The sequence below is a fragment of the Haliotis asinina genome, chromosome 13 (assembly GCF_037392515.1).
Source record: "Haliotis asinina isolate JCU_RB_2024 chromosome 13, JCU_Hal_asi_v2, whole genome shotgun sequence".
Classification (NCBI taxonomy): Eukaryota; Metazoa; Mollusca; class Gastropoda; order Lepetellida; family Haliotidae; genus Haliotis; species Haliotis asinina.
In genome coordinates, this window is record NC_090292.1 from 31344431 (window position 1) to 31371452 (window position 27022).

Here is a 27022-nt window from a genome sequence, read left to right on the forward strand (position 1 = left end):
ACTTATCACCCATTGTGACTACATAATTCCCATGTCAACACATATCACCTATTGTGACCACACTATTTCCATGTCAACCCTTATCACCCATTGTGACCACACAATGCCCATGTCAACACCTACCACCCATTGCCACCATACAATTCCCATGTCAACACTCATCACTCATTTTGACCACACAATACCCATGTCAACAATTACTCCCCACTGCGACCACACAATGCCCATTCAAACACTTATCACTCATTGTGACCACACAATGTCCACGTAAACCCTTACCACTCATTGTGGCCACACAATCCCCTTTCCCACATTCACCATTCATTGTGTCAACACAACTCTTATATTCACACACCCCATCCATTGTGGCCTCATAACCCCCTTGCTCCAACTCACCACCTATTGTGATCACACAATGCCCATGTCAGCACTTAACACTCATTGTGACCACACAATCCCCATATTCACAATCACCACAACTGTGACCACACAATCCTTACAGTTTCTAATCCAGTGCACACCCTTGCCATCCAATTGTTCCCAATAATACTGCTGCGCCATGTTTCCTTTTGTTCTCCATATTACAAACAGCTTCATATGAGACCATCAAGATCCACGTCAAAATCATACCCCCATCACAAGGGCATCCAAATCATGCAATTGCCTCCTTTGAAATGATGATTAATACTCATAGAGCTTGAAATCTCATAAATGTCATGCATGGTATGGATAAAATGTGTACTACATCAAATCAGCCATTTTACATTGTTTCAAGGGGTAGTGAAAGGTTAAGAAATGTTTTCAGCCCTAAAGTGTTCTCTTTGTTCTTCTTAAGTCATCCACTTGCTTTTCCAACCCTTTAAGCTCTGGGTTGCTTCTTATAAACTGTAAAAGGAGAGGAGGCTAACGAGAACAGGTGGTCAGGCTCGCTGATTTGGTTGAAACATGTCATCGGTTCCCAATTGCGCAGATCTATGCTCATGCTGTTGATCACTGCATTATCTGGTCGATTATTTACAGACCGCCACCACATTAGCTGGAATATTGCTAAGTGCAGCATAAAACTAAACTCACTCATTCTTATGAATTGAATGTAATCTGTTTTTTATTAAACAGATCAACCAGTTAACAGATCACTTGCCATAAAAAAAGAATATCTCTTTCTTTGAAAATACTAACCCTACCCACGGATGGGTTGAATTAAACTTTTTTCCTTCTTTTTTTCATGTTTCATAATTTTTTTGTGGGTGTGCGTGAATGTGCATTGGGGTGGATTGACTTGGGTCTAATATGGTAAATTATGCAACTTGTCAAGAAGCCACCTCAGTGCATCCCTGCAACCCCATGTGGTTCAAGTCAGGACATTTCATTTCCAACATGTAACCAGCATGATCGCTGCTTGATGTGCCTATGGTCTGATTACAGGGTAGTGCAGAAGTTCCTTGTGAAACTCAACAGATGTCACACTAAACCCTTAATTTCACAGTCATTTCCAGCAAGCATTAATCGAAATAAAGACAGTTACCACTGCGATTAAGACTACAATGTTTTCCTGACAACTGGTCTTGCTCCAGGGGTAATCTCAAACCTTCTGAGACTAATAGTTTCAATACAATGTTGCACATTGTGTTTTTGAGATAACCCCCATTAATAGCAATTTCACTAGGAAAATTAATTTTGTGCCACGTGTTGGCAAATGAAATAACATGTAATTGAAGAAACATTCTCTGGTGATGGGCATTCAAAAACAAGGTTAATTTTTAAGTAGCTCACTTGGTTCATGGTAAAAACAACTGTTTGCCACTAACATGGCAATGCCCCTGCCACAAAAGAAGAATGAAATATTTATACAATTTCATTACTCTTTACATTTTGCTAACACAACATGCATGAAATGACTGGTGTCTGGATAATCACCCAATGTAGGCTGTCAACAAAATTGAGGCAATTGGTTGCAATGTTTTATGGAATACAGCATTAACATAAGCAAACAGTAAACAACGTTGTGGTCATATTGAAAATAAGATCAGGGTCGCTTGAAATCGGCTGGTGTTTGCACAATCCCATAATGCAGACTGTCACCAAATTTGAAGAATAGTTCATGAGATATGTTAAAGAGTGTCAAAAGTGTTCAAAGTGTCATGGTGACCTTGAAAATAAGCTCAATTATATAAAAAAACAGGTTTGTCACTGAGAGATTTGATTGTGTTTATTGACTGAAAGATATGTTATTTATTCAAGAAAGGGAGTGGACACAAGTTATCCGACTTAAGAAAGTCCTCTCCCAAATAATAGGATGTGTACAACAGAAGTTAACTGGGAAAACATTTTGTTCGAGACATAGCTATGTACATATTTGAAAACATTCTGATTTTCAGTAAATGAAAAACCTGTACTACAATGTAAGGTGACATTAATACCAATCAGTGTTATGATTTTAACCGTATTTTCTAAATATTGTAACAGTTTATGCCTTTGAAAAGAAAACAAAGGACACTCAAGGAAGTAATGATAAACATTCTCACATCTGTTGATCAATGATGCATGATTTATTTAACATTTATTCTAAATTAACCATAAGTAAGTGTGCATGTCATATATCTCAATCTTGAGTGCAAAACATACAATAAGGGAGTATTATTCCTCATTTAAAGGTCACATGGAACAAAAAAATCAAACATGACTAAAACACTGTGAGTTATCATTTACTCATGACATATAGTATGCATTGATGATGGAAAAATGAATAAACAAAATTATAAGCATACAAATGCAAATCATAAGAGCAATATCTTGTACTTGGGTCTACAATGCTCAAAAAAAAAAAAAAAACTCGTACTCCAAATAGGCATACTGCTACAAGCTCCGCGAACCTATTCACTGTGCATGCGTATGGGTGCAAAGCAGCATAGCTGTTGAAACCACTTTTTCCCCCAGTGCTGGGGGAAAATTAGTGAATCATTTGAACTCTGATTTTGCAGAGCGTTCTTTTCTCTGTGCTTTTTTTTTCAACTTAATAGGCTGAATTCGCATTTTTGATGATTTGCATTCGGTAACTGTCACACAGTGTATATTGTTGCCCTGTGCAAGATTCCAGCTATATCATTCATGTCGGTCAATAACCTCTTTTCAACCATACAAACCAGTGATTGAGATCATGAGCATTGGTCTGGACCAGGGTTTTATCTAGGGCACAAATGCATGTCCAGTATAAGCAAATGTAGAGAATGGATGCAGAAAAAAGTCACTTCATCCATAGGGTGTAAAGTATCATGTCACTGTACCCACAACACATCTGACTTTGGTAGATTTTCATTTCACCCGACAGTCCACACGATCAATGGTTCATGGCTTTGGGGCACCAGAAATGAATCAGGCCCAGGTCTTCAGAGTGACAAGCCAATGCTTTAACCACTGGGCTACACCACTGCCTTTGATACACACAGAGTATGGGTTTATTGAAGTCTCCTTGCAATTCTCTGTGAGCCAACAGATTTTTAATGTCTGTCCCTTTTGCCTTGGGTCCACTGTACATCTTAAACAAGTAACACAGGTTATAGTGCTGTTCAAGTGATCGGAAATAATTAAAAATCAATCGAAAGGAGGACTAAAAATAATTATCGATAACAAAAAATATGCTTAATCAAAATTTGGCTGCTTTAGTTGCTTTAGTATTACACATTTGAATGAAGTAACCTAATCATTTAATCTGACAAATTATCACAAACAAACATGCGTTCAACAGCATAAAGCTATGCACATTGTATTCATAGTTTTGTATTCATCACTATGATGAGAAATATTACTGTAACCTATCTATGAATATATTTTAAATCTGTTGGGAATGTAATGGGATATACTGATGAAGATTTGTCCTAGCACACGTGAATTTCATTGTTTGACAGTTATAAAAGAATTACTGGGGAAAAACCCTTAAAATTCTTGGTTACAATAAAAACTGTATATATTTTGATCATAATCAATAATCGTTCACCACAAGTACTCCAATAATCGATAGTGGATCGGTTTCTAATTCCCAACAATAACAGGTAAATACCAGACAGAGGAAATTGAGAGAGGAAAGCTGAGGGAATTCCCCCCAGATTCCCTTCATAACCACAGCATTCCCTCACGCTCTCAGATTACCTCCCCTTGTACCCCTAGGTAAGAATGGCGGCATCAAGTAATGGCAAGGAATGTTCACCAATCTGATATGCATGGAACTGGCAGATTCCTGCCATATGATGCCATCACTGGTTACACAAACAATGAAGAGTGAAGAAACATCGTAACTTGTGGAGCTTCCTGCAACAGCAGGGATCCTATTAAGAAATTGCAGGAAACCTAAATTAGCACACCTTTCAAAGTGATTGGAGAGGTTATTCTACCTGTGGTACACTGCTTTCACTAAGTCTTATCTACAGGGAGTTCATTCCATGGTACCCAATATGTGCACACTTTCACAGAAATACTCAGCTAATACGGACTCTCCACTCTCACAACATACACCTCACAATGGTCAGTTAGCAAGTAGGGATTCCACATTCACAGGGAGTAAGTATTCAAGCTTCAAGAATTCTCACACCATACTCTTCACAAGGTTGAATTAACACATTGGGATTCAATGGGAGGCAAGGTCCTTGGCATTTGTTACTACCAGTACTGATGTCATTTCGGCAAGCCAAAGTGGCGTCTTACACCCCTCTGTGGCCATGTTTACATATGGGTCCTGTGTGAGTGCAAATGGGCATGAAGTACACTTTGTATAGCTTCAAAGTTCAACAGTTCCACCATTTTCATGTTTTTCTTGTAAGTCACGGAAAGAGACGAGTAGTTACAAACGTGTCCTCGGAAAGTAAGGTCCTATGGAGGCAAGGTCATAGGTAGGCGAGGTCATCAGTAGGCAAGGTCCTAAATGGTAGGCAAGTCAGTAGGCAAGGTCCTTAAGAGGCAAAGTCCTCAGCAGGCATGGTTTTGGAAAGGCAAGGTCCTACGTAGGCAATGTCCAAGGTAAGTAAGGTCTTACCAGGAGTCCATTTGAAATCTAGAATGACTGGGCAAGTCTCAGCTGACTCAGTTCCAGACAGTATCAAGTCATGAATGATTCATCAAGACCAGATTGCCTCAATTCCTAAATTAAGGATTGTTCTTGGTTCCATTTGGATTTAAAGCATTTTTTTTGTAGGATCTTGTAATTAAATAGGATTATTTTATGTTTTGGACTATGTCTGGTCGATTCCGTCTGAATGAAACGGGGATGGATGGCTACTGTGTCCAATCTTTATATTACCAGAGATCCATGAATGAAACTCGTTATCTAGTATACCATTCCTAGTGACTCCATGAAGGTTAAGAGGGAGAAGAAACAATGAGGGGCCTTTTTGAATACAGAATATGCAGAATGTCATTATAAAGAGGGGCCATAGCATAGCCTAGTGTTTTAAGTGTGAATCCATCATGCCAAAGAGTCAATTGTTTAGAACAATGCCATATTGCTGGAATATTGCTGAGTGCGGCGTAAAACTAAACTCACTCTATTTCTGTGAAATATGTTGTTCAAGGAAGGGGCGGTAAGATAGCCTGAGGTGAAGGTGTTTGCTAGTCATGCTGAAGACCCGGGTTCAATTCTCCACATGGACTCAATGTGTGAACCCATTTACGGTGTCCCCTGCCATGATTGGAATATTGTTAAAAGCAGCTGACTCACTCCTGTTCAAGGAAGAACATACAAAATGGTTACATCAACATGCATAAAGTCTGTCAGTGGTAACCCAGACATTCTGCATTTACGCAGAAACATTCATTTTTCACGAAAAGAATAATAAAACCACACAAAAAATATTTTCCTGCGTGTTTCGGATGCATAGATTCTGATCTACGTAATTTCAAAAAGTACCTTGCAACACATAGATAAACAATAAATTTTAACATGATTCGGGATTGTCATGAAAATTTCATGTGCAAAAGATTTGGACTACATATTAATAATTTTATTTCTGCACGCACTCATACAAACCCTAACACTGGTCGGTGCCATTATAGGTAACCCATTATGATTTTTGCACATTAGGAGGGCACAGAAATAAGAATTTTTAAGAAAAATGGAGTGAGTTAAGATTTAAAGTCACATAGGCAAAATTTCAGCCATGTCGTGACGTTAAAAAGTTAATAAGAAACCAAATTATAAAAGCCTGTCAATGAAGAACAACAAAATAACCAGCTTATCACAGATAGAGAATTAGGAGTATCAGAAATGGGGGCAGTGGGAAAGCCTCTTGGTAGAAGTATTGGCTTCTCATGCTGATGACCCGGGTTCGATCCCCACATGGGTACAATGTGGGAAGCAATTTCTGCTGTCCCCTGCCATTATCTTGCTGGGATATTGCTAAAAGGGGGGAAAAACCTCATTCACTCACTCACTCATAATATGGTATGTGAATGGTGGTTGGATGGGTTTCACATTGCTTTCAACAATTATCAAGCAACATCATGGCAGGCGACACCAATACTGAGCAGAATAGAACCCAGACATGCAGTGTGATGAAACACTTAACCAGTGAGCTTCTCTGCCACCAGAAAGATTAATGAGAAAAGAGTGCATTCTAAATGTCCCACATCAGTTACCGTCCAGATTTCAGACTTTCACTGTTCTACTGAAAAACAAAGGACCTTAAATTTGCACACTAAAGAGACCTCTGGGTCCTATAAGGAAAACTAGTAACACTGAAACTAATGTTTTCTTGTCAAGGGATTCACAGTCCAGGACAACAAAGACAAAAGAAGCTTGCCACTAAAAAAGCTTTCTGGTGATAGAGTTACAAGGTCTGCAACAACAAATTGAATTATCAGAGTTTGAGTTAACAAAGTTTTACAGAATAACGTCCTTCAATTGAGTCCGAAGGACCATTATGAATCATCTCAAGACTATGAGTTCCCGTCAAATTGGTTATTTTATGACCATGCAGAAATATCAGCATTGGTCAGCGAGGCCTGTCTGTGGTCCTGTACAGCCTGGAAGGGTGATCTGACTACATCCATGGAAAATCCCTAGGGAGTTTCCAACAGCTGGTCACCCTTACTGGTGACACTGATCCAGAGATATGGCAATAGTGCCCCTCCTCCCCTGTAAATCCCATCCTGATGTTCCATCAGACACTGGCTATCAGTGCTGTTATTAGGTTCACCCCAAACTGAAACAGTAAGTGTTGTTTCAGGAAGTGAGCAATATTCCAGCCACTTTACCGAGGTAAGGAAACAATGTGTGGGTCTGGAGAGATGGTGGCTGATGGCATGAAGAACAATCTACTGAGTGAGTGAGTGAGTAGAGTGGAATGAGCAGGTAAATGACCAAATGCATGCGCGGGTGGAATGAGCTGGTGAATGAGTGAGTGGAATGAGATATATGAGTTACAGGAGTGGGTGGTGAGAACAAGCAAGTGGCTTAAGCAAGTAGAGTGAGTGAGGACGTGGGTGGTTATGTGACTGAACAGGTGAAGTCAGTGAGTGAGTGAGCTACGCTCATGAGAATGGGGGAGTTTAATCGCCTTTTGTGACAAACATGGGGTTGTTGAAGACCTATTCTACCGCAGACATTCACGAGTCCATATAGGTAGAATATTGCAAAGTACTGTATTAAGGACCAAAGAAGACTGTTTGAACCAGCCATTTCATGCCCTGCAGACATTGTACAAGAAGGAGGTACAGGGGACCCAATACACTTTCAACCATCTAAACCCTAACATCCATACAGAGACATGCATGGGGTAAATCTCGACTCCTGACATGAAAAGAATCAAAACGCGTATACTTTTACAGGATCTCTATACATACAAGAAGAACTACTTTTTTTCACCAGTTTCTGGTTCTAGTATCAAAATCGAAACATTTGGAACAAGCACCCATGACCATCAGATCCTGACCAAACCAAGGGGCATAACTTGGAACACAGACCTCCAGCATCTGAGACGACCTGAGCACCTGTTCTCCATCATGAACAGAGCAACAGAGCCACATGTACTTTACTCTAGCGTACACAGCTTACACAAGAAGACCTTTCCCAGTGTAGTATTAGTCCCCTACAGAAACAAGAACCATGCAGGGCAGATATGCTGATTGAGAATGTCAGACAGGGTTGTGGAACGAATTACAGAGCACATGCTGAACATGTAAGAAATAATGTGACATACCCTTCTCTGTCTGGTGTTAGAGTTTAGCAACATGGGTAACGCTGTTTACCAATGAGGTAGATCTTGGCTATAATGTCAGAAGTCAGTGTCGGGAAACATGGCTGTTACATGGATTGTACAGAAAACTGAGTGAACTAACCCTTAGTCTCTGAATAAAATATTGATTGCAACATACAAATTCGTATGAAGTGAAAAGGAGAACAAGGAAGATCAGAGATCCTGCACCTGGAAAATCTAGACTTGCTTCTTTGTGGGCATATCAACAGCATTGCAGTGAAAACAAAAGGGAAAATGTGGTTCAGGGACTGTGACGCAGATTAAAAAAGCAGACAAAGTCATCAATATCCTCCACAACAACAAAATATCCTTCACGATTATGTCTACAAGTTATGATTATGTCAAATGTTTTGGTGTGTATATACAGAAGTGGAAGGAGAGCTAAAAAAAGGTTTTAAAACTTCTGCTCCTGAAAGGAGCACAGCCACCAATTTCAGTCGAAGTCAAACACGTAGCCAACGAGACACAAAAAATATTATATTCAAAATACCCAAACTATAAAAAGGCACCAGTGCACCACAAGATCTATCTATGTGTTGAATTTGGCAAAGAAATAGTGAACAGTTTAGAGTTCTGCTCCAGAAAAGAGCACTACCACCAATTTCAGTCAAAGTCAAACTCATTGCCATGGAAACACCATGGAAATTTTAAAAAAATGTTTTATTCACAAATCCAGCACTACCAAAAGGCACCAGTACATCAATAGGTCTATCTATGTGCCAAGTTTGGTGAAGTAACATTGCACGGTTTTAGAGTTCTGCTCCGGAAAAGAGCACTACTACCAATTAAACTAGTTGCCATGGAAATGCCAGGGAAGCACAAAAAAATATTTTATTCTGAAATCCAAACGGTTTTAAAATAACAAATGAGCACGGACATACAGACAGAGTGCATTTTTATAACCCCACAAACCGTGTTGCGGCTCTTCACAGATTGTACATGCCAATCCTAGTCACTATAAACACATTTGCAATGAAGTTATGGCAGCCATTTTGTACTCAGATTCAATTCAGGGGAGACAACTATGTTATAAAAGTCACTGTTGCTTTGTCCTCTTTGACGGTGAGTGAGTGAGTGAATGAGTGAATGAAGTTTTACCACTCTTTCAGCAATATTCCAGAGATATCACAGCAGGGGACACCAGAAATGGGCTTCACACATTGTACCCATGTGGGGAGTCGACTCCTGATCTTCGGCATGAGTCTTCGCTCTAACCACAAAGGTGATATGGATGTTGCATTGAGAGTGTGTTGGCAGAAATATTGCTATTTATGTATCTGTATTGAGATACATAATAGTATCTGTATTGTTGTACTGTATGCAAACCGCTTCAACTGTGTGGTGGTTAGAACGTCCGCCAGAGAGCTGAAGGTCGTGAGTTCGATCCCTGGCCGTCATACCAAAAGATGTTACAATGTGGTCCCTGACTTGCACTCGGCATTAATGAGTAAGTGAGTGAGTTTGGTTTTACGCCGCTTTTAGCAATATTCCAGCGATATCATGGCGGGGGACACCAGAAAATGGGCCTCACACATTGTACCCATGTGGAGAATCGAACCCGGGTCTTCGGTGTGATGAGCGAACGCTTTAACCACTAGACTACCCCTAAGCCCTCGGCATTAATGGGTACAACAAGGACTGGTCAGTATAATGTGTCTGTAAGGTATATTCAAGCTTAATTGTGGCATGGTATCTCAGTGAGTTAGCTCTATAAAAGCAGTTTAAGTCTGGGCTAGTATATGCAGCCACACATACATGCACACACAGGTCGTCAGACAAGTGCAGTATTCTGAAGTACTACATTAAACCCCATTTCACCTCACCCTTTAGTAACAAAATTGTTCAACAGTGACCAACACTATTTGAACATGCTGATCCTTAGGTTGCTATAAATTGGACTAAATTTTGACCTGCATAATTATCACCATATCAATCATAGATACTGGCGAGATAACTATGTGAGGCAAAAGCACTTAGGACCATTTTGTCGATTAATATCAAATAAAACTTAATTTTGAATGAATTTTTAGAAGCCATGTTTCTCTCAGATTGAGAGGGGCAACTATGTGATAAAAGTCGCTCATAAACCTCCAGTGCCATCACTGTATTGTTCTCGCGGGGCAATATTTCTTGTCATATCCCAATGTCCGTCGATGAGGGGACATTACTTCAATATCGCCCCTGTGCCTGAGGATATTACTTCGTTATTCTCCCTCTGCCGCCGAACTTTGAATTGTTACTTGTTTTGAAGATTGATATGACTTTGTCTTGCCATCTCTGAATATGATCGTAAAATATGATATTACTAACAATTTCAAACATGTATGGTGCCAACACCCAGTTTTGAACCCCACATCCCTTCATTTGCTAGCTTGGCGGTTTTATCCACAAGACTACCAAGGATCACTGTGAAGAATGAGAATGTTTCTCGGTATTAACTGTGCGTTCCTAACAGTATGGGTAGCGTGGGCAGTGCACACAGGGCACAGGGTGGTGCGTGTGGAGCATGTGCACTACGTGTACAACAAGAGGCATCTAGAGCTGCTAGTGTCAACCCAGTTTATTTTCATCAGTGAGTATCAAATATTGAAATTGTATCTAAGTACAACTTCTGTCAGTTATAAGTTGGATAAAGCATGACCTACGGCCCTCAGGCATATCCCTCAGGAAAACGGCCTTGCACCTTCGCAATGTCCGTAAGTCACTCCTTATCCTATACTTACACATCACTGTTGTTTTGTCATTTCTGAATAAGTTTTTCAGGACAAAAATGATAAATTCTAAGGAAATGTTACACAAAGGACGCCATGATGTTTACACTTATTGTAATGCAATTTCCTCTCTTACACAAGTCTGAAGTATTATAGGAAATCTAAATTCACCTGTCATCTGAGTGAAAGATAGTCCAGCTTGGAGGAGCAAATGTTTATACATCATTCAAAACCAAGTGGGGGATAATGGATTTACAAACAGCAAATAATGAAGCTAAGGAGGAACGAGTGAGTGAGTGAGTGAATTTAGTTTTATGCTGCTTTTAGCAACAAGAGATGATAGGCCGTCTCGCGTACACGTTACGTCTCGGACTGAGCAATATTCCAGCAATATCATGGCAGGGGACACCAGAATTGAGTTTCACACATTTTACCCATGTGGGGAATTGATCCCAGGTCTTCGCACAATAAGTGAAACTTAACCACTAGGCTACCAACCACTCCTGGACCTAAGAGTTGATACAGTGAAATTAAGGGGAAATATGACAATTTATCCCATTCCTTTGGAATATTTCATATGTATGGATATATATCACTTTTTTTAGTATGAATTGGTACCGGCTAGTGGTATACTGGCAAAATAGAATGAATGGTATATTTTCTGTCAGTTATATCACATTATCAGGTTCAATTGAGAATTGGTTTAGAATTTTAACCTTCAAATGCTACCAATCAATTAGAAACACTATAATTCGATTTATCTTGACCTCAAAACAATGTGGTAGGCTCAGACTTGTAGACCAGAATACATTTCAAAGGCCATGCTCAATTTCAGACAGTGCATCTTTATGATGGACAAGACTGTGGCAAGCTATCTGTCAAGACTATTTCACACAGGATAAGTCAATGTAACATGGAGTGTGTGAGGCTGAAAAACTGACAGGATGTCTCTCCTGGCAGACAAGGTTTACAGAAAGTGTATCTCTCCATGCTGGGCAGGCAGGGAAATCCCACAGAGTCAAGGGGCCATTCCTTCCTCAATTGTGGGAGATACAAACACATCTGCTGAAGACTTCTCCAGTACACACAGCTGTCAGACGTCCTCAAAGTCAGACATATACCTCATTGTAACAAACAGCCTCAATATACAGCCAAACTGGGGGACAATGTTTACTGACTTAATATTGGTCACTTTGGAGGATTGTGACTCCATGTGAGCTTGTTTTCTAACCTTCTTGAAGAATATTTAAGGTACATCAGGACATGTCATACTGACATGACAGCCTGAGGGGAAAACTTGCCCACTGTGCAGGAAAACACAGAAAAGCCTACATTACTCATGGAAAGAGCAACATAAACAAAATAACTTGCTACTGAAACAGTAAAAACAGCAACTTTAAATCGCTGAAACTGGACAAAATATGAAAAGCCTGCAACTTCGATTTTGTGCACATGGAAGACGTTTTGATTGCATGTTGACATTTTCCAACTTGGACAAAAGTTACAATCCCTTTTTAAAGTATTTCTGTTGTGTTACTTGACATTTATCATCATCATACTTGTGTGCACACCTGTTCAGTTTACAATCCATGAAGTAATTGACAGTAACTATTTAGACTTATTGAATGCTTTTACTAAGTGAGGTGACTCACTGGTACTAGGGCAGAAGCGCTATTGTAATGCGCATGCACAGTAGAAGTCAAAGTTCACTGACGTAAAAATGTTGCAGTTTCATAGTCTTTCGTTGCCGTTAATAATTCTGTTTCCTTCACCAACTAACAAGAGAAGGAGGAAACTTGATCCGTGATTTATGATTGATTCTGTGATTGATGATTCATGATCATAATTACACACATTAAACAGCAAACAAACACTGATTGTCATTTTTTCCTGTGACTACTTACCCTAGTCAAAATTGTGACTTTCTATCCATGACTTTGTTTCCAGTGACTTTTTAACCCTGAGCACAAATGGGCTTCACACATTGTACCCATCCATAGTAGCAAGCATCGTTACAGACCTACCCCACTGGCCCTATTTGAAGGACAGATTAAGGAGAATAAATATCATGAATTATATCGCCAAGTTAATATCACTAGCCATTAGTGGATTGTTTCCGCCTTAACCAGTATACAGCTACTTGGGGAGACATTGCTTCCGAGGACCAACCATCTACTCAACGAGGATGAGGTAATAGACATACCTACTTGAAAGCTATAGCCTAATTACACTATACACCCTCAATATACAATCCCTCTGGGTGACTCTCCACTTAGCTGTGATATGAAAAATATACACTCGTACCTCCAAGGCAATAAATTTGTAAAGCCATGGGTCCTCATTCTACAGCTATTGATGGAGACTTTACTTCCTTGAATGCTTACAAAATAACAAAGATGTTCATCTTGTATTGGTAATTCAAAGGTATTGACTGATTATACCATGCAGCTTCAATTTACAGCTACTTTGGGATACACTGCATCCTTAGATATCCTGCATAATTACCGAAGCGTGTGATAATACACAGGTACTTTAAAGTTATTAACTAATTACACCATGCACCTCAAACAAACAACTCTGAATGGCACTGCATCCTTAGATATTCTGCTTAATTACCTAGTGTGTGATAATTAGATAGCTGCTTTAAAGCTATAGATTGATAATACCATGCACCTTCAATATACAGCTACTTGGAAGATATTAGATATTCAACATAATTACCTAGAATGTGATAATTACACAGGCATTGCAAAACAGCAGATTAATTACACCACACACCTTCTACATAGTCTGCTGATGAAAACATTGTATCCTTGAATGTTCTACATTGTAAAGATACACGAGACTGAACGATATAATGAAGAAGGAGAAGACAGTCATCAATATCCCCCGAATTACCCCCAATTTCACACTTGTTGCCATGGAAACGCAAAAAATATTTTATTAAGAACAGTTTTACCCAAACTATCCACAGGTACTAATACACCACCAGCTCTATACATGTGCAAAGTTTAGTAAAGAAATATTGAAAGGTTTTAAAGTTCTGCACCGGAAAAGATAAATGTGCACTGACGTATGGACGGACTGAGTGCGTTTTAATACCCCCCAAAAAATGCGCTGCAGGGGATAACCAACCGATTTACACTACCATGCCCACCATTGAACCTTGCAAATGAATCCGTTTAATTGCTGCTTACGAATAGCATCACTTGCTGAGACCACTCATCATGGATGCTCATGGATCACCAGACTAAGGGTTGATAACTTGAACATCAGTCACTCAAACAGGAGTATGGTGTGATATGGCAGACCTTTTCTACCCTTGAGGTAGGTATTTGAGGTGGTGTAGTTGATAATGCAGAGTGTTATGAATTATGTACGACAGAAGGCTGTGATACTTGGTTTGAATATAGTTTTGTCCTGTTTTTCAGGTTTGTCTACATCAAACACAAGCCTGCTGGTTTCATCAAATTGATAAACATGGCATTTTATCTTACCAAAATATAACATACGTAAATTGCACTGATCAATGGTGCTTTAACAAATTTCTGTATCACCCCTTCAAGGATTATGAAAACTGGAAAAAATATTACCCTACTGCCACTGTAACCGACAACTCTCCACTTTGACAAACTCTCCACAGTGACTGTAAAATTTATTGCTATTAATTGAATGACATGCAGTGTGGAGAATTTGAAAAACCTCAGATTCGCTGTTTTTGAGTTAGCTATGTACACATTTCTTTTACAGTCTTTCACTGCTTTATCTAAACTATTTGATACATTGCATCACTTGCACAATCAAATTAAACATGACTAAACATTCATAAAGCAATTTTAAGTTTGGCAGACTATGTTTCACTTATTTAAAGAATCCAGCTGAGAGGCACACGCCAATTTGTATACATGCCATAAAGATGTTAGCGGGCTCATTGATCTTCAAAATAAAACAAAATGATATTTCGTACATTTAACATGGTGGTAAGATAAAAACATTGTGTGCTTCACCCTTAGGTAATATGGTCTGATGTAAGTTTTTATGCAGCAGCGTTACCTGATTCAGTATTACTGTATTACCGTCGAGAGAACCAATCAACCATACAACTTATATTATGGCAGTTTCATCCAATATGTATATTTGTATGTATATTTAAGGTCAATAGATTTTTTATCAGTGCAGACGGTCTCTCTATTTGATATCACAAGTTGAACTCCACAAGACCACGAAAGCAGTCTGAGCCAAAACAATTATGATTCACTCAAGAGTGAGTGAGTGAGTTTAGCTTTACGTAATATTCGAGCTATATGGCGGCGGTCTGTAAATAATCGAGTCTGGACCAGACAATCCCATGATCAACAGGATGTACATCGATCTCCACAACTGGGATATGATGACGTGTCAACCATGACAGCAAGTCTGACCACCCGATTCCATTAGTCGTCTCTTAGGACAAGCATGGGTTACTGAAGGCCACTATACTAACCGACACTGGTAAGGCATGGTAAGGGACGCCAACGCCTCCACAAAACATGGACATAGCTACAGGGCAGATTCTCTTTACACACGATCACAGCAACAGCCAATTATTACAACGTCCAGGCATGGACACCAGATGAAGCAGGATTAAAATTTTGCTGCCTTTCCATTTGTCGCAAAAATTATCCACTAGTTGCTTCTATCACGTGGCAAAATTGTGATCAACAAGAACCCAGAATTTTAGTGTTTTAAAAGAGACAGCTGATTACTTCAAAGTCTTTAATAGCCGTGAATTCCTGCGTCCTATATGCATGGAAATTAACAATAGACACAAGGCAAGTTATTTGCACATCCGCACAGATGCAGAAAAAGTCCAATTACTTTTGGTTAAATTCCAATCAATGAACAATAAGTTTCCACTGAGTTTGATACTAGCTGGGTTATGGTATCGTTTACAATACAACAGTACTAATAATAATAATACAGTGGAAACTGTCTAAACTGGCACTCATTGGGACTGCAGAAATAATCTGTTTTACACAATGTGCCGGATTGTAGAACTTATGATAAATGTACAAGCCATGATGAGGCTGAACTTCTATGCCGGTGTTGACAGCTTGCCTGGTAGGATAGATGCCGGTTTTGACAGCTTTCACTGTAGTTAAGCATCCGGTAACCCCAATTTGTAATCCAGAACCCTGGAAAAGTAAGAGTATTAGCCCAAGGGACCCTCAAAAACAGAACCTAAGGTAAATCCCTGCTCTAATAATGACATCTATGATAAAGGCAGACTGAATGAAAACCTGTGAAGGTCCAGGGTAGAATAGGCCTTCAGTAAGCCATGCTTGCCATAAAAGGTGACTATGTTTGTCTTAAGAGGCGACTAACAGGATCAGGAAGTCAGCCTCGCTGACTTGGTTTACACATGTCATCGGTTCACAATTGCGCAGATCGATGTTCATGTTGTTGATTACTGGATTGTCTGGTCCAGCCTCTGTTATTTACATACCGCTGCCATATAGCTGAAATACTGCTGAGTGCGGCGTAAAACTAAACTCACTCACTCAGTAACTAAATGAAAACAAAGCAAAACCCAAGGAATTGACGAAAACATAATTATTTACTCTGCCAGTCCCACCAGGCGGATACTAACGTCAATATTTACACAACAGGGAGAATGATATAGATACCATAAATGAACAGTCAAACAGATTGATCAAAGACACAATGACAGTCAAACTATCAATCAATCGCACTGGGATTCCTAGTCAGCTTAAAACAAATCTTTGTTTCTAGCAAACTAATTATATTCAGAGACTTAGGATTAGTCTTAGATGACTAGTATTTCGCTGACAACAGACCAATTAATCGAAAGAGTCTTTCACCCTTAGGCATCAGTTATAACATTATGTACCCTGATTTTTTTAAAATTAATTTTGAAACGGCAAATGGCACCAAGTTTGGAGTCCTAGGTAAATATCTTTATGTCTGATGTACTGGACAATATTGGTCTACAGATGAAATTAGATTTGTGAAGTGATTTTGTTTAAGAATGTTAATTATGTATAACCGCCCAGCCATAATATGATTCCAGTCATTCAACAGTCCTGACACATAATCAATATATATTTGTTATTGTACATTTCACAGGCTTCACAGACAAGTAATTCTATTGTTGTGACACAGTGTACATAGGAAAGTTTAAATATTTACATTAACATGTTAAAAATATAATATTTATGACATGGTAAAAGGGCACTTCAATAACAGAGACAGTCTGGTAGAGGGTATTTGCTGGTAATATAATGTAGTTTCACTTGCCATAGAAATGCAGACCGATTCAAGTTTCTAACACTTGTGTTCCCAGACTACAGGAGTGAGCCATGTTTAAGCAATATTAAAGCAATACTACAACTGGGGATGCCAGAAATGGGCTTCACACAGACTGTATAAGAGGAAATGTTGATAGAGTTTTAATATGAACATTCTCACTGAAGATAAAACTGTAACATTATTAACTTTTCCATATCATGACATTTAGCTCACAGACTAAAAGCAAAAACAAATAATCATTAAAAAATATGCTTATTTCAAAGAAACATTTTTAAAACAAAGTTTTAATACACAATATATCAGAAAATACAATGAAAGATGGTATAAGATCATTCTTCAGACACTGTACCCATTAGAGGAATCAAACTCAGGTCTTCGGCATGACAAGTGAACACTTTAACCAAAGTGAGGTAAAAAGACAGGTACTTATCAGTTTGCACCAGTGCGCATATGTGAGGCTGGTTGTTCTAATCTGGACTACAGCTAGTTTCATTGGGCCAAGATACCAAGCTGCAGTTTAATGACACCATGCTCAAAAACAGTATACATCCCAGTACCGACCAATCCTTGTTTTTCCCCCTGCCAAGTGGAAGGCAACGTAACAATATGTCCCATATTTTAACCTTTTGGTAAGATGTGGTCAGTGTATGAACCATGTACCTTCCTTTCTGAAGAGAAGGTCTATCCACAAGAGAGAGTAAGTGAGTTTGATTTTATGTCACACGCAGCAATATTCCAGTTATATGGTGGCAGTTTGTAAATAATTGGGTTTGGACCAGACAATCCAGTGATCACCAGCATGAGCATCAATGTGCACAATGAACTGACGACATGTGTCAACCAAGTCAGCAAGCCTAGTCACCGGATCCCGTTAGTCTAGTGTTACAAGCACATATTTTCTATCCACAAGACCATGGAGTGGTCTTTAAGGACAGTGCTTACTATCTCAGTGTAAAACAATACCAAGAACATGTCACTCTGTTCAAAGCAATTGTAAACAATGTCAATATGGTGATGATGTTTATAGAAATGCATGTACATTGTGAATGAACCAATCCTCCCCACTAAATTTTATGAACAAAGTAACTAAGTGAACCTCTTTGTCATGTCAACTCTCTGAAACCCCTCCCCTCCAGTTGCTAGTGCATGTGTGGAAACATTCCTCTAAAATCACCGCAGAGAGAGAGAGAGAGAGAGAGAGAGAGAGAGAAGCGGAGAGAAAAAGATACAGACAACAGACAAACAGAAAGACAGACTTAAAATTATTAATGGTCCCTAAAACCATTGCATCACTGAACCTCAATGACAGAAATATAACAAATTCAATAAATGTCAATGAAAAGAAATATATGATAAACGTAAGTGAAACGAAATATGATCCATATACTAAATGTCATACACCATATTAACTCATCACAAAGATTACAACTATCATTTCAGAGAATGTCAATTGTTTATAAATAATAAACAATCAGCAACTATCACATGTCAATAATAATGGCATCACGATAACATTCAGCATATACTCAATTAGTTCTCATTAAAATCATACTCATCTATACCAAAACCTGAAGACACCTTAATATAATGCTAGATGAGATACAATTTCTGACCAGCTCAACAGTTTTGAGATTTCTGAGTGACAAGAGTGAGACAATCCAGTGATCAACAGCATGAGCATCGATCTGCAGAATTGGGAACTGATGACACGTCTCAACCAAGTCAGCAAGCCTGACCACCCAATCCCTTTAGTTGACTCTTACGACAAGCATAAACACTTTTTGTGGTAAGGAAGGGTCGCTGAAGACCTATTCTACCCCAGATCTTCATGGGTCAGCCTGTTCAGAATGTAAATGATAACAGCTGGATCATCATATTGTTGTGACATTTTGGTCCACTTTGTTATTTCCAAATGCCAAAGTATCTATACACATGGGGAGGTTCCTCTAAAACACTTACGGATTTTGCATGACTTTCACAGCAAAATATAAAAAACTAACTTATGCATTATAATGGAAAGGTAATGAAACAATATAATTTGTACATCTAGTTTGCTCAAAACGTGCATCATTCACCTAGATGGGGGTCAGAATTTGTAACTAATATCCATGTGCCCTCAAACCTTCAAAAAGAAATATGTTGTTTTAAAAGTAAAACTTTTCATTTCAAAGACAGTAAGATCACTCGAGTACCCATGCATACTTCACTTGATGTGGTCAAAGTCTGCAGACATATAATACATGCAGGTGCCCTAAAACCTCAACAGAGAAATGTATTGTTTAAGAAAAAAGCTTTCATTTCAATGAGATAAACACTATGATGCAAGACTCGTCTTGGCATTTTTTTCATGCCATCATGTCACAAGTACTTTGTTAAATTTCTGCTCAAAGAGAATAGACACAAACATCCAAGGTGTGTTCACTGGTATGTATATACATATATATCATTAAAAAGTAGAGGATATTCCATTTTGCAGACATAACACTACAGCCCAATGCCATGTGAGAAAAAGTAATACATATCCATACAGATGAAACATTTGTAAAGGAATGGAATATACTGTCACATTTCCCCTTTTTCTCTTCATCATCTGTTTACTCCTCGGCTTCATCATTTGCATTTTATCAATACCCCTACATTTTTTTAATGGTATACTCATATTTTTTTTCTTAATATACATGGAAGTCAACTAGAGACTTAATCCCAATTACTTATATGAGTTTATCATGCCAGTTGTCAAGAGTGGACTGTCTAAACATTATTTGTATAAACATGATATTTTGAAAGGGAAAATCCAGTCACTAACAAAACTTCACATATGTACAAAACTAAAAAACTTCCATATTTAAGTTTTTTTTAGCATTTTGTCCTCTAGATGCATCACACTTTCAAATATCAAATATCATTATACACTCAAAAAATATTTTACTCACAGTGCATGCATCCTGTATACTCTTTATATATAAACAGCAAACTTTCTTTTATAAGGGACATTTCTAAAGCTATCCTGTCGAAAGCTATTATGTATTTTTCCTTTTTGTTATGTAAAAGTCTTAAATAATGCAAGTCACCAGGTTCTGCAAGATGGGCTTCCTTTACAATTCAATGAAGTTAATTGTTTTTATTCATTGACTAGTCTATTCCAAATCCTGTCGGTAGACATATGATTCACAACTCCAGTTCAAACTTTTCCTATCAATTCACAGACTAATTCTACTGCCTTTGGTATACCCGTATATTTACTTCTCGATTAATGTCTTCTGTGTGCATGTACGATTGTGAATATATATGGGTAGCATATATACCCACCACCACCATCATCATCATCATCATCATCAAATCATTTTAGGCACTGACACACGTCGTGCAACATCCGACATTTAGTCGTGCAACATCCGACATTTAGGCATTCAATCAAGATTTGTGAACAAATTCGGGATATTCCAGGAATATTTGACACGCGTGAGACGTAAGTACTTACATCCTACCACCCACATGCAAAACTCTAAGGAAATGCCAATTTTTCAATTCACACTTTATGTTTTCATAATTTCCCCAAATTATTTCTCTGATAAAAGCATCCATGTAAAAATAACACCTGTCAAAAAGTGCACGCGCATTACACCCCGTAATGCACGTGTATATCACAAGCAACGAGGCACGTTGATTGCTAATTTTGCAATTTACAAGATTTCACGGAAATCCCCCAAAATCTCACCCGTCAATGAATCCGTCCCCGTCTGCGTCGCATGTTTGAAATAAGCGTCGAAGTCGTTCCTCCTCGCTGGTGTTGCTAGAGTCGCTGTCGCTGCAACTGCCTACTTTGGGGGATTTTTTAGTATCCACATCTCCCTTCGAATTGGCAGCCATATTAAAATCCTTTTCATTGTTTTATAAAATCCAACTTTCTATCTCCTGCACAAGGTCCCATTCTATGAAACCATAAAGTTCCTATACTCGTTTTATTGGGAAAATGCTACTGCCCGTACGACTGCTTATGTGGAAGGGAGAAAACCCTCTGCCAGACCGCTGATGACAGATCGGCGGAGATGTTGTCTAGCTGTGTGGTGGAAGTGCTCGAGGGAGCGTTCTCGTGACTTTCAAGGGAAAAGGTCATGTCTGTTTAGAACGCACTCCGCTTTTACAGACAGAGCAACATTTTCTAAAGGGAAAAACATTATTTCAAAGAATTATTTTCCTTTGTGTTAAACTCGGTTCCTCTGATAGATGGACATGTAGGGACAGAGCGACCTTTGTGACCTTTGATATATTTTTTCGGCGCTTTTGATAAGAAAAATCGTTTGTAATGTTTTTAAATGCATAAACTATCAGCAGCCTTTCATCATTTTCGATATTTCAATTGTGACGTGCATTCTGTCCATACTTTTGGGACAGTTGGGTAGCCTAGTGGGTAAAGCGTTCGCTCAACCCGGGTTCGATTCCCAGCATGGGCACAATGTGTGAAGCCCATTTCTGGTGTCCCCGGTCGTGTAACTTCTGGAACGTTGCTAGAAGCGATGTAAAAATATCCTCACTGAACCGCCATGCTTCTATTATTCGGAACCCCAAACTTTGTTTCTTTTTGGGTTTTTGGTCATACTCGACAATATTCCAGGCATATGACCGCCCACTGTAAGAGATCGACTCTGTACCAGACAACCCAATGGTTGACATAGCGAGCATCTATTTACGGAAAGGCGCCCATCAACCAAGTCAGCGGGTCTGACCACCCAGTCCCGTTACAATCTGTCGGTCTGTCTGGCGGTCTGTCTGTCGGTCTGTCTGTCTGACGGAGGTCTGTAAAAGTTGAAGTGTGAGTCAGACAAATTAGTGATTGACATCATGAGCATCGATCCAACCAGATAGTTGATGATAACAGACAATGAGGCACTACAGCTTTCCTGATTATTGGATTCATTCAGTCACCCGCGACGACCTTTATATATTGATACACAGAACAAAATACACATTTGTCGCTTTGGGAATATTTTACTTTAAAAAAATATTACTTTGGAAAGTGTTCTAATTGTTATTTGCATCGTACTTCATACTTTTGATAAGAAATCACCAGAAGACAAACAGAATCACGGAATTCGATTTGTTTTCCTCCGAGTGCGAAATCAGATCCTCTGAAAGCGCCCGTTCAATCACCAGAATCTTCCCATTGAAATTTAAAATTTAAATTGATTTAAGTAGATAAAATATGCCACCTGTAACGTCATTATTCTTGTGTATTTATAGTTTCACGTTTATAAATGCACATTTTGTTTCGCAGATTCACGAGTGTCGTGTGCAAACACATGGGCGTTCCCGTTCATGCACAACCATAAAGGCAATTCCAAAATAGTATCAAAACGGTTATGAAATCAACATACTGGTCTTGCTTTCAAACAGTATTTCAGATCATGACCTTTAGAAATGAGTCCCTTGGTTAGTTGGCCTCATGGTGTTTTCTTCACAGAAAATATAATATATTTTTAAAAGTTTGTCACCATCTGTTTTATGTAACAGCGCGGCCTTTCATCAAAATAACAGTTACTGACAGGTTGTCCGTTAATGATATGTCAAAGTGTTCATAATAAACTAATAAACTGAATAAAATACACCATAGGGAAAATAGAAAATATTGAATTTAATTTAAAGCGTACTTTATCCAATCGGGAATAACAATGAATGTATACAAAATAAATGAAACATAATTCCGAAAAATATCCCGTCTTTTCCCGATCGAACGTTTGTTCAAAAACAGTCGTGCGGCAAGTAGCTTTTACACTTTTGTTATGGTCCAGACTTTGGGAAGCGAGAGTGGCATGGGATCTAGCGTGTTTCGGTTAATTGAGAGGGACATGGAAATTGACGCTATATCTACACGCCTAGTCTCGTGTTTATTTACGGTCTAGCTCGCGAGTGCTTCCGCAATGAATACCACTATATGTCCACTCTTTGCATTCGAGAATTTTTTTATCGACAATTCCAAACTCAGCAGTGAAAAGCATTGAAAGTGCACAAACTGTTTGTAAGTTCAGGTTGACATGAGTTGTGTCCCTTTGTATATTAGTTTCGTTGAGTTTGAAGTATGGTGGACCGTAAAGTGTTCAGTCTGTCAGCTAGTCTCTGAAATTTACATATTCACAGAAAAAAAAGTTCATAGAAAAGTAAACTATAATTAAATTGGAGCCCCGAGACTTTCTTTGAAGCTGTGGAAATCTAGACTTGCCACATTTTCTAGTCTTATTTCTTTCAGGGATGTATGACAGACTAAGTAGTGTTGGGAATTTGTTAAAACTGATAATTGATGAATGGTTCATTACAACAGATCAACAATCGGAAATAATTAAATAATTACTTAGCGTCATTTGTATAATTTTACTGTTCTGTTTGTTAATGGAGAAAAAAGTTGGGGTTTTTTTTATTTGCACATTTAAATGATTTGTTTTAGTAACATTCTAGAAGTGGGCATAGAGATGACAAACTTTATGGCTGATATATATGTCTTTATATATGGGCATTGGCGACGTTTCGATGTAGCTCCTTGTGCCATTTCCAAGCATACGAAAAAACAGAAGACGCTATAACGAATATTGTGTGTATAAAGACGTTTATCATCCAGAAAGCCTTGTCATCTCCATATTTCACATCTTTGGAGCATTACTGGTATGTTAGAAACATAACGATAAATTCATTGGAACCAGCTGGTAGGGCTTATAACAAACAAACGCAACCAAATGTATTATTGATGCAAACAAGAGATCCAAAATTGTTTGTGTTCGATTTTGAGAAAAAATGATCACTTGTTAAGTCACCCGAACACTGCGACCCGTCTCCGATTATTTTAACTAATCGGACCACCTCTAGTTTGGAGTGAAATTTTGTATTCGGGTGTTTAAAAATCAAGCTAAGTCGATTAAATCAAGCGGTGTGGATGACGTGTGCGACCTCTTACTAGGTTTTGTTAGACTCAGTGGTGAAGTGTAACGAAATACACTGAGACTAAGTTTACTTAGACTGGCGGTGGATGACGTGTGCATCCTCTCAAAGTAGTTCGCTAGATACACATTAATTGGCCTTAAGTCATTATCAGTGAAATTTCCACAGACTTACATGTTGATTAACTGTTTCAAGAATAATAGTCATAAATTGAGTTGAAGTTATTATATTTTGATATTTTGGAAACTTCTTAGAAGTCATCTTCAGCTACATGTACAGTATTTTCTTTCATATTTTTGTTGATTAGTTATCGAATAACACCTGATTAAGCATCATAAGTACACCTTAATTTAAATCTATTCCACACACAGCCGTGTTAAACCTGATGGGCATGTCTATGTTGTTTGAAAAGCTGCAGTTTTCTAAAATACTCATCAGAACATTAAATGGATATTTTGCGTATGTAGCTGAGACGATTTACCAGGTATCAGATAAGTAAGGGTGGGGTGTTAGTTTTTTGTTTTGTTTTGTTTGTTTGTTTGGTTTTTTTTGTTTTGGTTTTTTTTGTTTTTGACAGTTTGTTCTTGTTAAACTCCTAATCAAGTTATACGACTGCGGAATGTTGATTCTGTATTGCCAGTGATGTGACCTTGAAGTGAGTGAGTGAGTTTAGGTTTAGGTTTACATCGCGGTGGGGGGACACCAGAAATGAGCTTCACACATTTTACCCATCTGGGGGTGACCTGTGGGTATCGGAGTCAGAATGATAGTCATTGGTGTGCCAGGATCCGATGTATGTAGTTCGAGTCCTAAATTTGATCTGAGTTTGATCCTTGGTTTGTCAGCCGTCAAACTCCACCCGCAAACACCTATTTTACAAATTACAACTTTGCATTTCAATTTGATACAGCACTCGGCCGTTCCAGTTCGAGTCTGGAACAGGCAGTCCAGTGACTGTCATTGTGAGCAAAGCTACCACGTCATCAACCAAATCTAGTCCCCCAAGCCACAGAGTCGCTAGGGGAACAGAACAGAATTGTATTTTGGTAAATCACACAGAATGATATAGAGAGCATACAATCGTTTATGATACAATAACGTGTAAGTGGAAATACTGGTTTAGAGTGAGTGAATTTAGTTTTATGCCGCACCCAGCAACATTCCAGCTATATGGCTTCCGGCTGCATATAACCGAGTCTGGACAGGACAGAGCATCGACCTGCGCAATTGGGAACCCATGACATGTCAATAAAGTCAGGGTCTGGCCACCCACTCCCGTGATAGCCTCTTACGACAAGCATAGACGCCTTTTATGGCAAGCATGGGTTCCTGAAGGCTTGTTCTACACCGGGACCTTCACGGGTAACATATCGTGACAAGTTGGTTACTGAAGATCATTTCTATTCCGATTCATCACGTGTTATTAGTTTAGAAACGACTAAGAACAGTTTTAGCAAACAGCTATGGCTTCGACAGAAGCGGGGTATAATCCGATTTAATAAATAAGATAAATTTGTGGATTATTTCAAAAACAAGAGGAAATTGCTACCTCGGGACCAGCATAAGTTTGCTAGAAACCACTTCTAACGCTGAGTCCCCACAAAATGGGTTCACATGACGTCAACCAGTATAACCACATCTTTATACTTTATATAATTGAACTGGACTTCTCCAGCTATATCCTTGGATAATCTCAAAATTATGTGAACAGTTTATAATGGACACCGGGAGATATCACTTGATGACATGCTACCAAAACCAAAACAACTCACGAACTGAAGTGCTAATACTTGGCTATCAAAAATCAGATTATATCTTTGAGTGGCATATTTGAATCCTTTAGCATCTGCAAAAAAAGACTTCACTTAAATTAAGTAAAACTTCATTTTCCCAAAGGTCCGTACCGTTTTGAAAGAAGTGTATTACTTTCTTGCTGATTTGTGAGTTTAGTTTTACGCCGCACTCAGCAGTATTCCAGCTATATGGCGGCGGTCTGTAAATAATCGAGTCTGGACCAGACAATCCAGTGATCAACAATATGAGCATCGATCTGCGCAATATATTGGGAACAGATGAAATGTGTCAACCAAGTCAGCGAGCCTGACCACCCGATCCCGTTAGTTGCCTCTTACGACAAACATAGTCGCCGTTTATGGCAAGCATGGGTTGCTGAAGGCCTGTTCTATCCCAGATCTCCACGGGTCTCTTGCTGATTAAGATAACAGCATCTCATCTGAAACGTCGCGGAGATGGTGAAAAGAAATTCGTTTCCTGGTCGTTGAAGCTAAGGCCTAGGGAGTTACGTCCCCTACAACGAGATTTAACGACGATGAGAGATTTTACGTCCGCGCCCGACGATTTGTCCCCATACCAGGGAACAGTGCACACAGACAAATGTGACTGCCTCAGAATGTTGGTGGTTAACGTTTGTTTCAGACTTAATATGTGCGACCGTGAATATTTGATATGCTTGTATCATTGTTTGAACAATTATGCATGTTAGCGGGGTTTTTTTCTGTACGATGTTAGTGTCATGAAACGATGACTTTACAGTCTAACATACATGCAGTACGTAGAGTCGCCCAGAGCCTGGAGTTTCGAAGCTCTCTCAGCTCTGAGATAGTAGTAAGTTAGTGTTAATGTATGGCTCTTACGACTGTCTTACGATAGCAGTAAGAGTTCTTCGAAACTCTAGGCCCAGCTGAAAGAACAGCGAGTGTGCTGTCAAGATGAGTGACGGAGTATTGTCTGAATGACAAGATGATTGAGTAATTGAATGAGTAATCATTGATTAAGTGAGTAGTGGGTCAAGAGGAATTAAATGAGTAATCA

At 38.8% G+C, this 27022-nt stretch overlaps 1 protein-coding gene across 2 annotated transcripts in view; it reads right to left on the bottom strand.

Moving 5' to 3' along the window:
• Positions 1-21244, bottom strand: part of LOC137259305 (colorectal mutant cancer protein-like) — a 118458-nt gene extending 97214 nt beyond the window's left edge. The window contains exon 1 of one of the 2 annotated variants that reach the window (XM_067796936.1): positions 20982-21244. In XM_067796936.1, coding sequence (XP_067653037.1) covers positions 20982-21133 — 152 coding nt within the window. In that variant the 5' untranslated portion in view covers positions 21134-21244. The remainder of the gene's footprint in view (positions 1-20981) is intronic. The other variant, XM_067796937.1, reaches the window with a different exon arrangement.
• Positions 21245-27022: the final 5778 nt, after the last annotated feature.